Source organism: Cupressus sempervirens, chromosome 2 (genome assembly GCF_028749045.1).
Source record: "Cupressus sempervirens isolate cs-2001-9-10 chromosome 2, ASM2874904v1, whole genome shotgun sequence".
In the NCBI taxonomy this organism is placed as follows: domain Eukaryota; kingdom Viridiplantae; phylum Streptophyta; class Pinopsida; order Cupressales; family Cupressaceae; genus Cupressus; species Cupressus sempervirens.
Window position 1 is genome coordinate 706193841 of NC_143119.1, and position 14694 is coordinate 706208534.

The 14694-nt window shown below is 34.5% G+C and overlaps 1 protein-coding gene across 1 annotated transcript in view; it reads right to left on the bottom strand.

Moving 5' to 3' along the window:
- LOC149575329 (uncharacterized) overlaps window positions 1–14694 on the bottom strand; it is a 160970-nt gene that overhangs the window by 58419 nt on the left and 87857 nt on the right. Inside the window, exon 4 of the mRNA XM_089816023.1 lies at window positions 10592–10722. Within this exon, the coding sequence (XP_089672149.1) occupies window positions 10592–10722 (131 nt within the window). The remainder of the gene's footprint in view (window positions 1–10591; window positions 10723–14694) is intronic.

Sequence of the window (14694 nt, forward strand, 5' to 3'; positions counted from 1 at the left end):
GAGCCCTTATTCCTCCTTACAAAAATATATAAATATAAAAATGCTTCTTCTCAATATCTAAATGGATGTTCGAATATGTTCTTGCTTACAAATACATCTATTTATATTCCTCCTATTCAAATGAAATGATGTGACTTTTAGCCAAAACCTATCTGTCAAAGCTTTGCACTTCTTCAATTATTTAATTGCACCTTTTCTTGATCAAAACCATCTTTAAGTTATTTTAACAAAGTAAGCTGCTTTCAGGAGGCTTCGATTAACTCAAGCACACCATGCTTATTATTAATGTGTGTTATTTCTTTACATAGAACATTATTCAAACTCACGATGCCAGTATTTCCAAACTATTCTAACATCGTCTGAGGGCTAAGTGATTATCGGGCCTTTCAAAATAATATTTTTATTTTAAAATATTTTCAATTGTCACTCATGTGTAAGACGAGTCAATCTTTTAATGATTGATGGCAACACTGTTTCATTGAATTATCTTATTTTGTTTGTGTAGCTGTATATTGACTCCTCTGTATCGGACGAACCTTTCTTTAGACATGTTTGATTCTTAACCACATTCGACCCTTTTATATTTTTATTTCCCCTCAAATCAAGTAAGGCAAAAGTCATTTGTCTCTGCTGTCTGCAATATACGCTATGCTGTCAAATATGGACTGAATTTGTCTTCTCTTACTTATCGTTGTCTTCAAACAAATCACATATAAATTTGTTTCTTTGCATGATGTGGCGTTTTTAGCCTCTTCTTTATTTCTGTTTATAATCACTTCATAAATTATCGATAGTTGTCTTTTACTGATATTAAATCACAGTAGACACAATTTGTCTTTACCTGATATTTTGTCCTTATTCTAATTTGTCTCATGTGATTTTTATTTCCGATACAAGGTAGTATCTTTTATCACTCATGGGACTTTCCTTTTATGTTCAAATAGGACAAACTAAATTTGTCTTTTCTAATTTTTGTCTTATCGAGGGCTCATATTATTGCTCCAGTCCATTCGATACCTGTATCTTTTGAGTATATGTTTAAGTATTCCTTTGTTTAGTATGCATTGTGCCACTGTCGATGCTTTCCATTAATACTTTGAAGTTACTGTTTGAAAACTCTTTATCATTGAATCCGATTTATATTTTTCTTTTATTGCTTCATGCATCAATGGCTTCATGCTTACATGGCATTGGTTTATCATCGTTGCCGGTTATTTTGCTTTTCATCAGGCTTCCCCAAATATTAATGTGTACCTGATCATTGTCTTAGTGCTTGAAACACATGCTCCAAGGCCATTGGCTGTTGCCTCCTCGCATGAGGTATCATGTGATTTGGAACTTGATGATTGGTTTTCATATAGATACAATTTGTACTGCTATTCTGCCAGAAACATTGATCACTGGGTCACCAAATGTCTGCATCTTGTGTGCTATATCCTGGGATATCTAATGACTGGTCCATGCCATACTTCTGTTCTGTTTTTGTGCTTTCCAAATCCAAGCAGGATTCATGTTTCTATATCATTGAAGAAGTTGCTTCCAGAAATTCACAAGGCAGCATACTTATACATATACATGGTATCACAAGTACGTATTCATTAACCTTTTGTTCGAAAGCTTTAACAGATAACTCATCCAACATTTCTCACGCTTTTTCAGCTTTCAAATATTCAACACAAGTGATTGGACCAATATGGCATACTAGTTCACCGTCATATATTCCATGAGAAACAAATCATAGTGTGACAGTGCAATCATCAATTTCAATAATTATAGTGTCTCTCACCATTCTCATCATAACTTTTATTGGTTTGAAGCATATTGGTAGTGGGTAAGATTAAAGATTTTCCCTTTGCTATGGTGCTTGGAGCTCTAGATTTGCTAAAATTTAGAGTCCCATCACATACGTATTTAGTGTTAAATCTAAAGCGCAGAAAACCATAAAGATAACCAGCAATAAGAAGACAAAATTGAAACAAGGAACATGAAAAATATCTTGTGAAAACCCTTCTAGAATGAAGGGAAAAACCCAGCCACACAACAAAAAAATATCTTTATTGATAATGAAAGTTCAAGTGTACAATGCCTATCGCTTAATGCGATGTATATATAACAAAAGGAGAGACTCTTCATATTATAACCGAAGGTCTCTTGAGATTCTCATAACTCCTATAATTAAATATGACTTTGAGTATTCATGCCTCAATGCATGAGAATGACACGTCATTTACATTTAATGTTACAAATTAAAGTTAAGTGTCTTTTTCAGCTGAAGATGACAATAACGGTAATAACGTCCAGATTTCAAGAGATAAAGATCTCTATCACAACTACAGACTTTAACACTCCCTCTTAACAAGAGAGAGATCTTTAGCTTAACAGTCACACAAAGCTACAACCAAAAAATGTCAATAATAAATTCTGATCATACGAATTCAAAACATAATTCATGGAGTTACTCAATATGAACACCTGTAACAATGAATCATATTCATGCAATCACTCAACATGAAAACCTGTAACAATCAATCATATTCATGGAATCACTCAACATGAAACCCTATAACAATTACTCATTGTTAATAATCATGGAATTACTCAACGTGACAGCTTTGTAAGACTCATAGCTAAGCCTTTAAACACGGGCTCTCTCAACATGAATTGCCATTGAATCATGACATCTAACTCCCATCACAGAATCTCTCAACATGATGACATCATGGACTCTCTCAACACGATGTTCACTATCGCATAGTGAAAGAGTTATCATAGCTGATCTTACAATCTCATTTATTCACAAAAGAATAGAAATAGGTATAATAAAAATAAGACTTAGTTCCATTGAAGTCTCAAATATTACAAATCCCACAAGTGTCACAACCATATATGAGAATGAAGGGGATTCTATAAGCACTCCCTTTTAATTATGAAGCCTCCCTCTATAGCTAAGATCTCCCTCTAAGGCTCAACATCTCCCTCTAGAGCTATAATCCATATTTTGTTGCATCCTGTAATTAAGAGAGATTATTAAAATCAACTATCAATGTTAAAAATAATCTCTTTCAAGCAATATAATCATAAATACTCATCTCTATGATCTAATGGTCTAATCTCAATGAACGCACACACATAGAGATTCATAATAATGCCTTTACAACTAATGTAAATCTCATAGCATCAATATAATTATAAGAAAATAATATAAACATCATAATAATAATTATCTCTTCAATTCCATGCAATACTTATCTCTACAATCTCATGCAATAGTATTTCACAACAAAGTCTCACTTTGTAGCTGAAGAATGCAATCAAAGTGTCAGTTTGACACAATCTCGCCTGAGACAATCACAAATGTGCACCCACGGTGGCCATGAATAAGGTCAAGCCTGCCTAAATCATCCAACAAATTGCAGATCCTCTTCCAAAAACTAGAGTATGAAAGACTGAATTCTGCCCAAATCCCACTACTAGTGAAAAAAACTCTCAGTGCTAAAACACTAAGTTGTCAATAGCAATTCTTGTTTCTATTACAGAAAAGAATAATCTCTCAAGCTTTCCATCTAGCCACAAATGATTTCATGCACATATATTCCTTGTCATTTTTCAAGAAATACGAATAAACATTTCAGTCATTCATTTGTGTATGAAGCCGTTATGCTTCAAGAAGCTGAAAGGTTGTCTTATTGTGTATGAAGGTAAGCCCAGCACTAGTCTTTGATAGCACAAGACAAAACGGCAGATCTTCCTAGAAAGGTACACGGTAATAAAACTTGAGATAATGCCAATACTAAGTAGAGACGATGCCATGGGAGTCCACGTCGGCAGCAGTTGAGATGAAACTCCCAATGCTAGAACATGACACACTCAACACTGAAGAGACCAAATTTGATATGCGACAACCACATCATAACTCTTGAAGCCGATGAATGAATGAACAATACCAAACTCTTGCATAACATATGATGCCTCGAAATCTGAGAGACGAGAATGAATTATCCTTTGTCTCTGACTGTCGTGTTGCAAACTCTAACGACAACAATAAGGTGAATGGGATGCTAGAACACACACGAATAAAGCAGCTACACCTAACTCATATCCTGTGATGGGGTGAAACATCATGCCATAGAATGACTCAACAATCATGCCCCTTGCCCTTCACACGAGATCGAATCGACCGGAAATAAATCGCCATTCGAAAATAAGACGTAACCCACAGGAATGAGAACAAAAATAATCATACGCTTGGACAATGAACGAACACATGCAGAAGCAAAGAAAACATGAAATGATAAAGAAAGAACGATGAGACACAAGTCATGATCCTTGGTTAAATGCATCACACATAGGCAACCTCATGCGGAAAAATAATATAATAAGTAACGCCTAAAGCCAAAAAAGGAAACCAATAACGACATGAAAAACATAAAGATTGATGTTAATAAAGATGTCGTAAAAGAAAACCGACATTCCTTTCAACCTTATCAAAGTCACTTAATCAAGAAACTCTACAAACATGATATCTTAATCAAGAAAAAAACTTTCAATAAGGATTATTTATCTGCAGTGATTTTTAAAATTGAAGATTTTGCGCCTAAGCAAATAAAAACAATTTCAAATTTAACAAACCCTTTGATAACCCTAACATACAGGTGCAAGCGATCAAAGGTGCCCCACAGACAATGCTCAAATAAAAAAATATAATTTAACTCAGACATGAAGGCTAATAGCAAAAAATGGTGAAACAAAGTCGAGTACATGCAAACATCAAATTATCTCAAAAACTTTCAATAACTTGACAAGAGAGCTAATGCCAGTGAGAGATCACTACCACAACTGAAAACACCAAACAAAAGTAACAAACAAATGCTCATGCAGAGATCATGAGAAATAGAACTGGGACATTCTAGAGGGAAATTAAAGCAAATAGAAAACTTTACAAGTAACAAATAACCATAATAATAAGACTCAGAATAGGTGTGATCATAACCATAGCTCGAACAACTATCATTAGAGGAAGACTCCCTCATGCTGATATCAAACCAAGCTCTAATACCATGTTAAATCTAAAGCCCAGAAAACCATAAAGATAACCAACAATAAGAAGAAAACAAAGTTGAAACAAGGAACACCAAAAATATCCTAGGAAAACCCTTCTAGAATGAAGGAAAAAACCCAGCCACACAACAAAAATATATCTTTATTGATAATGAAATTTCAAGTGTACAGTGCCTATCGTTTAATGTTATGCATATATAACAAAAGGAGAGACTCTTCACATTATAACCGAAGGTCTCTTGAGATTCTCATAACTCCTATAATTAAATATGACTCTTCGAATATTCATGTCTCAATGCATGAGAATGACACATGGCATTTACATTTAATGTTACAAATTAAACTTAAGTGTCTTTTTCAGCTGAAGATGACAATAATGGTAATAACGTTCAGATTTCGAGAGATAAAGATCTCTATCGCAGCTACAAACTTTAACATTTAGCATTGGAAGCAGCTTGTCTTATGTGAAACTAAAGAGTTTCCAGCGGCAGTCTTGTTTCAGCGTCTTTTATTATTCCTGATCTGTCATCCTTTCTGTTTTTGAATTATTCATTATTCACATGTGGATAAGATAAATTGTTTTGGGCACCAAGCCAATCACTCACTATGTGGCATGCTGAATATTTCGGTTAAGTATTCTAGCATTGACAAAGATACAGTAAGACATTTGCATATGAGTAAAAGTAGGACCTTGCTGTGATGACATCCCTGAATGACATTGATTCGAATGCCTCTGAAAGCAGCCACCTTCCTATATTTCTTCTTTTGCTTCGAGCGAACTCCGTGTACAAATGTGAATTCCAAGTTTAATTTCTTCAACGAAAACCTGTTAGCGATCCAACACATTTGTTATCTGGGAACATCATCGAACCCCGCAATTCATATTTCAGGAATACAATCAAATACCCAACCCCAAGGATATCTGCATTTTCCCTACTCTTGTGACTTCAACTAGTGTGTAAAGTTCTTTCCTTGTCAAGAATGAATACTTCACCTTGTGCGAAGGAATTAGCAAGAGTTGCTTGGTGATTGGTGATATGTTATCGCAAAAGAGAAATAGTCTTATTACTTGTTGCGGATGAAGCATTACCTTTAATTCTCTTGTTCGCCATGAACTCATAGAGATCCCGATGAGTCAATATCGCTCTTATTGAGATTTTCTTGATAGTGGAGAGCTATCATGTATCTTCCTGAGTGATAGTTGCCCAGCCACCTGGTCATTTCTTGTGTGGACTGCATGTGAGACTTAGACTACATGTCTTTAAAAGAAGTTTGTATCTTCTGCTGCTGTAAGTATGAGCAGAGAATTTTGAAGAGATTTCAAGGTAAAAGAGAACAAATCCATTGCCATGACTGCAAGGACGTTAATTACTGATGTCAAAGCATCAACGAAAGGAAAGTAAACATTTGACAAAAGCTTGGATATCTGAACCCCATTATATTAGCATTAGAAGTCGACTTAAGTGGGGATGGAAGAGGAATGTTTGTTTCTAAGTACAAATATCCCTGAAATGACTAAGGAGTGCACATGGCCATTAGAACTGTGTACAGACTATAAGACAAGGTCTGCAAAAGGCACAGTGGAAGTGGGCATGGTCATAGCAGTGACCATTTAATATAAACATCAGATTCTCCTACATTAACACGATGGGGTCCACTAAAAGAAAGGAAGGAGCATCGAAAGGAGACCATCCTTCTTACTTGTTTAGATGCCACATCAATAAGATGAGACCCACAATTAGATACGTCTAGAAATGCATTTTGGCCACCGAGTTAAGCAAATGGAGTATTAGTACCAAAGGTATGTTTGTGATTTAATAGGATGGGCGGAACCTTTTGAAAGTACATGTCCCATGAATGATGCATATGAACATCAATGCGAGTAACAACATATTCAGTTCATCCTTAATTTTAATTCAAGAGGTATGTTCATGAATGCTTTCTTATTTAACTTGAATATAATTATGATATGTTAAATAGTCTGAAGTGATTTTATATATATATATATATATTCTTGCATTATTAACATATTATGGTAGATAATTGATAGTGTAAGGAAATGAATTCAAAATGATATTTGATAATTTGATATAATATGGGAGTATGAAAATTTAAGATTGAGTATTATGTTATCTTATTTCTATTATTGGAAATATAAAGAGTTATTTATGTTATTGTTAGTAATAAGCATGAGTTAAATTACTAACATCCTAACTAATGTTAATATTTTTATTAGTATTTCTGTTAATACCATAAGAGCTATGTGCCTTGATCTTTTCCCTGAGAATGTTATTACAAGAAGAGAAAGATTGAAATTCAAAGGAAGACTAATATTTGAGGTAACCTTAAAAGAGAGGAAGCATATAGAGGATATGATTCAGTCAACCTTTGGTGATCTTGGTCATATTAATTCAAAGGGAGTAAACCACGTTGTGATAGATTCATTAATAATATAAATTTGGAATACATAGATTGCGAGATGTGTGTTATATAGGTATAATCAAAAGATCAAACAAATACCTTTGCATGAACAAAGGAAATTTGAATTGTTGTGAGACGTTAATGAAGTTTTTAAGAATTCATTTGAACCATTTATGAGTCTCTCCTTGATGAATGAAACTTGACGTATGAGTTGTAGAGTCATTCATGTGGGACAATCATACTTACTCAAGATAATGGCGTATTGTAGACCAGTTTGATAAAATGGAAGGATATGTTCACTTCTTTTGTTAAACTAAATAAATGTTTGGACCTTCAATGGACGAAAAGACCAAGTTGGAACTTAGAAAGGAGTTGTCATATTTGACACAAAATTGTTCACACAATATAAGAATGAGTGGAAAATTTACACTGTGGTGGGAATAATAGTCAATGTTCAATTCCCACTTGAACCTTATTTAGAGGGGAGATGTGCCATTTTCAAATAATCTAAAAGGATAATTTCTGAATCTTCATGTGTAGATAAGTATTTTTATCTTTTACGTTTATCTACACTTTGTAGTCTCTCTCTTATTTGTAATTCTATACATATTATAAGGGTTATTTGCTTTGATCTTTTTCCTATGTTTGAGGATATTCTAACAAGAAAATAAGGTTGGTACTTTACATATGCTACCAAATATTGTGCAGACCCAATCTAATGATAGTAGCTCCAAAGACCCTGATGATCAAGATGGATGAAGTGAGGGTCTTGAAGCAAACATCTTTGATGATTGAGATTATGAGATTCTTCTACATTAAGAGAGAGTATGACACTTCTTCTAAGGCAACGCAGGAGCTTATAAGATAAATACTCAGAGGGAGTCTAGAAAGACGTGCGTAACTACATGATTTTGATGGGCTCACTCCTATGTATATCCTAAGGAAGTGATGACTTATCACTAGAAAATTAGATATCAAATCCAAAGTGAGTCTAACAAGAATCCTTGGGGAAGAGAGTCTCTAAAGGAGTAACTACTGGACCTGACTTCCAAGGATCATTGTTCAGAGGGAGAATTTTTGAGATGCAATCCTTTTTGAATGATATCTTCTTTATGAGGAGAAGTTCTAAGTGAAACTCCTTGTAATGCATTCTTCTCTGTGAGAGAAAATTAATGTGAAAGCCTTTGTACCACCCTCTAACTGGGCTCATGGTGGTTACTATTTCACATATGATATATAATAAAAGGTGGCAATCTTTCATTGACATATATAAACATAAAATAACCATTATAAGATGACGATCTTATAAATGGTAGACCTGTTATCATGACAAACTTCATTAAATCGTTGTCCCAAAGTGCTCGAAATCATGATAACCAACAAACAAGAGGTAACCATTGTAAGGTGGCGATCTTATAAATGGTAGACCTATTATCGTGGTTCTTTGGGCCGGATTTTGCCGGACACCAAGATAACCAACATGTCATGGTTCTTTGGGCTGGATCTTGCCGGACACCATGACATAGTTACTACTATAGACCACACTTAAGGTGGTGTTCTAAAGTTATGGAAATTGCTTAAATTATGTGTTATGAAAGGTGAGAAAGATAGCCTCATAGTAAATTGAATATCACACTGAGATGATATCTCTTCATATTCTTGAGAGCATAATGTGTTCTATAAATCCTCTCTATCTAAGAGGTACTCTTAAGGTTGTAGCTTTTGCCGGATTGATTTTAACATGAGATACCTTTTTGATGGTGAATCATCTTTAAGATAAATATCTTATATATGTAATATAATATACATTATATATATTATATATTATTATATAATAATATAAATAATATATTACATATATGATTAACATATTAATATTACATATATTCTTAAAGATGAGTTACATATATGGTTATTTATATTACTCATATTAATGTGTTAACTAGTGATGTTTAACCGTACAGACATGTCTCTTCATGAGACATGTCTCCTTCTCTCATTTATAAGCCTTCATTTGCATTTGGAACATCATAAATAACAATGGTCATGATTCTATATTTGCAGAAACGATCCATGTTACTCAACAAAAAGAATTTACAAAATTACTTGGTATGTGGAATGAGTGACATTAAAATCTTCGTAGAGAGTTAGCATCATAATCTTACTCAGGCTTAGAAGAAATAACTTTTCTTGATTTAATTTTTGTAAATATTACAAGAATATTTATTACATGCAAAATAATCTAGTATTTTATCGCATCAAAGATGAGTTCAAGGTGAGTGAACATTAGTTTTCTCAATGCTTGTATGAAGATTTTATGGACCTGTGCCATTTGTGGAATATTAGGAAAGGATAGGTATTGACTTTATTTCATTTTTCAAAATAAAGCATATCTGCCAGTTAACTAGAACAAATCATGTTTTGCTTAAGCGTTGTTGCATATTTTGATACTATAAATGCTTTTTTGCACTCTCCCTAACACATCATTGAGTAGATAGTACATTGTCATAGGTGAAATGTGGATAGGTCAAAATGTTGCACCAAATTCCATCTGACCTGTCAATTCCAATTTCCCAAGTTCCTCGTGCAAGGATGGAGCTCAACATTTCAGGTTGAGTGTTGGAGGAGCTAAACACTCTATGGTTGGGCAGAAAAAGCACTTGGACCCCATTCTTGTCTTGAGCATAGCAGGTGGAGAGCAGTTTGAGGCTTAAGGCGACAGAATGATTACAATGTCACTTCATCTTATGTTTTGTGAATTCAACCTATTGGTTACCTATTGTATCTTTCTTTTAATATTTTGAGATGTTGGTAGCAATTAATGTATATTAATGATGTATTATCTCTATCTTGAGAAGAAGATTAATAAATTATCTTTTACCTATCATTACCCACTTTTGATTAGGAAATCTAGAGTAAGTTTGGAAACTTTGTCCTATGTGAATTTTCTAGTCCTTATAGTGAATACTAAAGGGGTTTCATTGTCTTGGGAGTGGGATCAAATTGTATTTTGCATTGAATAAGCATGACTATATCTATTGCAAAAGATTTCTTAGGTCATACCTTAGCTTGAGCATTCATAAAGAAAACACATTAAAAGCTTGAGATTTACATTATATTTACACATAGAATCCAAATAAGAGAGAAAAGTAGATTGTGTATGTTTTGCCCATGCAATTACGATCTTCAACTTTTTGTTCATTGCAATCCCTACTTGTGCCCTTTCTATAGCTTCATCTGTACCTGCAAAAAGCCATATTAGTAATTATGGAGAAATGCATTTCTCATGGTTCAAAGAAATAACCTAGCATAATCTAGACAAAATATAGAAACAAATAGGAATACAAATTTTCATCATTGTTGAAGCCTATATACTTACAATTACAGTGTTCCTAAATATGGTGTAGCTATCATATCTAGTTCTAAATATGCTCACTTCATAAAGTAATAAATTATATCCATTGCACAGAGGCTAAATAACAAGAAGCAAGGCATATAGTAAACTCTAGTGTTCCTAAATATGGTGTAGATAACATATCTAGTTCTAAATATGCTCACTTCATAAAGTTATAAATTATATCCATTGCACAGAGGCTAAATAACAAGAAGCAAGGCATATAGTAAACTCTCATAAGTGCGAAAAATTGCAACCTTTGAACATGAAGCATCCAATACTTAACATAAGAACAAGATTCTATAACCTTTCAGACATTCATTGACTCAAGCGAAACATAGATTTCATTTGAAGAGGATATGGCCAATCAAAATTTATAGTGCCTAGCATTGTTAGTAACATGCATAACATACATTATTACATACGTATTGCACCTACGCATATTTAAGTCTACTAAATAACACAAACAAAAAGACTAATATAATTAATAGCAATTTGACTTTACAAATGTTGTTATAACATATTTAATTCATGTAGCAAAATTCAAAACACATAAAAGATGAGCATGAATACATGTTCAATATATCACAACTCACACAATTCAAACACACAAAGACACCATTACAACAATCTTCATGACCCGTTGTCAAGTATGTTGTCATTGATGTCAAAGGTTGATGATCAAGATCGTATAAATCCCAACGGATAACTCAAACTAATAGACATTTGATTGAGCTAATTGCTTGCTTGGTTGAGGTGCTTCCTTGAGATGCTTTAGCTACTTGGCTGTGTGTGGTCAAGCTAGTTGTTTGTCTTCTTCCCCTGCCATTTATTAGGTCAATATCTTGGAAGCTCAATTTAATTGGATGTGGTGTGCATTTCATGAAATAGAATTTGTTAAATAGTAAATACTTATACATCGGTCTCTGAATTTGTTGTGTATTTTTTGGGAGGATGTGCATATCATTTAAAAAGGGTATAACCAATTGAAACATCGCAGTGTGTGCAAAGAACAGAAAAAGAAGTCCAATGCACACTTCAATGTACATAGAGACAAAACTAGCTATCAAACAAAATAAAACATAAAATATATAGAGTTTGAATAAATTACAAAGTATCCTCCTTGGTAAGATATTTGTTTTAGCTTTCTGTTTAGATGTTGCGTTATGGTGGGGATAGCAATGTAAAGGAAGTGTGTAGCTATTGGATGGTCATAGCAGATTGAAAAACCAAAGAATTATGCACAAAAGTTATAGTGCTATTTTCTGCTGGGTGCGCTTTATTTGTTTTTGAGTACTCAAAAAGGTAGGGCATTAATTCTGGGCCGAAAGCTTGTGGACAAAATCTAATGTTCGATTGTTGTGGGAAATATATTGTTTCAGCTGCTGCATTGAATATTTAACATTCATTTTTTTCACTGAGTTGTTTTGGTATATGTGAGTAAACTTTTGCGGTTGTGTATTAATGCTTAATAATTGCGTGAAACCGTGTTGGTATGAATGGGTCTATTGCATATTGTGATAACTACTATGTTGTGTGTTAGAAAAATTTGAATGAACATTAAATTGATTATTGATGTAGGAGCATCCTCGTTTGCCTCGCTATCTTGCTCATATTTGTTCATTCTACCTATTAGTGCTGAGTTCCAATGGTTGCTGAGCTACAGTCATTGCCGAGTTCTTGTATGTGTCGAGCCGTTTAGTGTTGGCCAAGCATTCCTATATGTGCCAAGCTGTCCAACGTTAGCCGAACATTTCTTTGTGCACCGTCTGAACCTGATGTTTGAGTGACTTGTGTATTTAATTTGGATCGTGAATTTAATGTAAGGATCTTGTCTTGGGATATGTGCAACCTGTTTTAAGGTCGGCCTTCTATTATGTAATGATCTAGAATCTTATTTAAGTCATTTTCGCAAGTATAAGTAGGGGTGTTTAGGTTTAGGTTAGAAATCACTTAAGAGAGTTCAAAGCAAATGTTCCTGGAAGAGCGAGTTTAGAGCTGGATTGTGGATTTTGAAGTTGTATTTTGTATCTGGTCATAACCCAAAAGGCCTTACAATTGGGCATGTATGCTGCTAACTTGATGAATCAATAAAGTATTTGTTGTTCCTTCTCTCCTTGGTGTTGTACTTTGTGTTGTTTGCTTCCGTTGTGTTTACTCAACAAGGTGATCAGGTAGTTAGGCGTGCCTCTAGCCCTAGCTAGTCATCCCTCCTTGCGTCAAGTGGTATCAGAGCTTGAGGTTCATCCTTGAAGAAATCGGATCGTGTAGAACCCTAAGTTGATTTTGGTTGTAGGGTGGCAAACCTACACATTTGACCTATAACTTGCAGAGGGTTATGATCTTGAGGAACTTGTTTGTCGAAATGTTTCGAGGTAGAGGAAATGTTGACATTGGTATTATGGACATGTTGAGACAAATTGCAGCCACATTAGATGTTGTGGAGACAGCCCAGAGGATAGTAGTGCATCTTGATGATGTAAGTAATGATGAAGCAATTGCACCAAAACCTAATCCAAAACCTAAAGAAGATCAAGATGAGGAAAGACTATTGAGAGTATTGTCTAAGGCACATTTAAATCCTACTATGGAAGTCGTTCCTTATGATGGAAAGTTGGACACCAATGTTGTGTTAGATTGGACCCCTAATATGGACAAGCTCTTTGAGTACGAAAACATTCTTGATAATAGGAAGGTGAAGATTGCACTCGCTAGGTTGAAAAGCTATGCCTCACTGTGGTGGGAGCATTTGCAAACTGATAGACAGAGAAGAGGAATGGAAAAGATCAGGACCTGATTGAAAATGGTGAACAAAGTAAAGCAGAAGTTCCTTCCAGTTGATTACCAAGTCAACTTGTTGAGAAAGATGCAAAATTTGAGATAAAAAGACATGACTGTAAAAGAGTACACTGAGGAATATATAGATTGGATATCAAATCTAGACATATGGATGATGGGGTTAGGAAAGTTGCAAGGTACCTGAATGGATTGAGATCTGGAATTCAAGATGAGACAAATTTTGTGAAATTGGAAAATGTGGGAAAAGCATATCAATATGCCTTGAAAGTTGAGGAGATCTTGACAAAGAAGCATGAGCGAAGATAGAGAGCTAGACGTGGTAGATTCCAGATTGGCAGAGGTAGATCTTATGTTGAAGGTGGCAGGTCTGACAATTTTGCACAAGATAAGGGTAAATCTGAATGGAAAAATGATTATAAAGGGAAGTCTGAGTGGAGATGTGGTAGTTCTTACCAAGGACGTACTAGTTCTTACCATGGAAGAGGTAATTCTTATTCTAGAGGTGGTTTTCATGGTAATTGTTTAGGATGTGGCAAAGAAGGGCATAGATCCTTTCAATGTAGGTACACTAGTGAAAATGAACAGGGTAACAAAAATGATGTGATTCAAGCAGATCTTGAGAGTTCACCTTGTAGACCTGAGGTTGGAGAAAATTTGATGGTAAGCAGAACTTTGTGTAATAAGACGATTGATGAGGAACCTATCCTGAGGAGAAGTCTTTTCAAGACCAGATGTAAGATGGCAGGAAAATGTTGTAAAGTGATCATTAACAATGGAAGTTCGGCAAATTTGGCATCAAAGGAGCTGATTACAAAGTTGCAATTGTCAAGGTTGAGACACCCTAAGCCCTATCATGTTTCAAGGGTCAAAGATGAGCATAAATTGTTGCAATGTGCTGTGAAATTCAAGATTGCAAACTATTTTGATGAAGTTCTGTGTGATATTATGCCTATGGATTGTTGCCATGTTCTATTGGGTAGACCTTGGTAGTACGATAGACATGTGTTGCATGATGATAGATT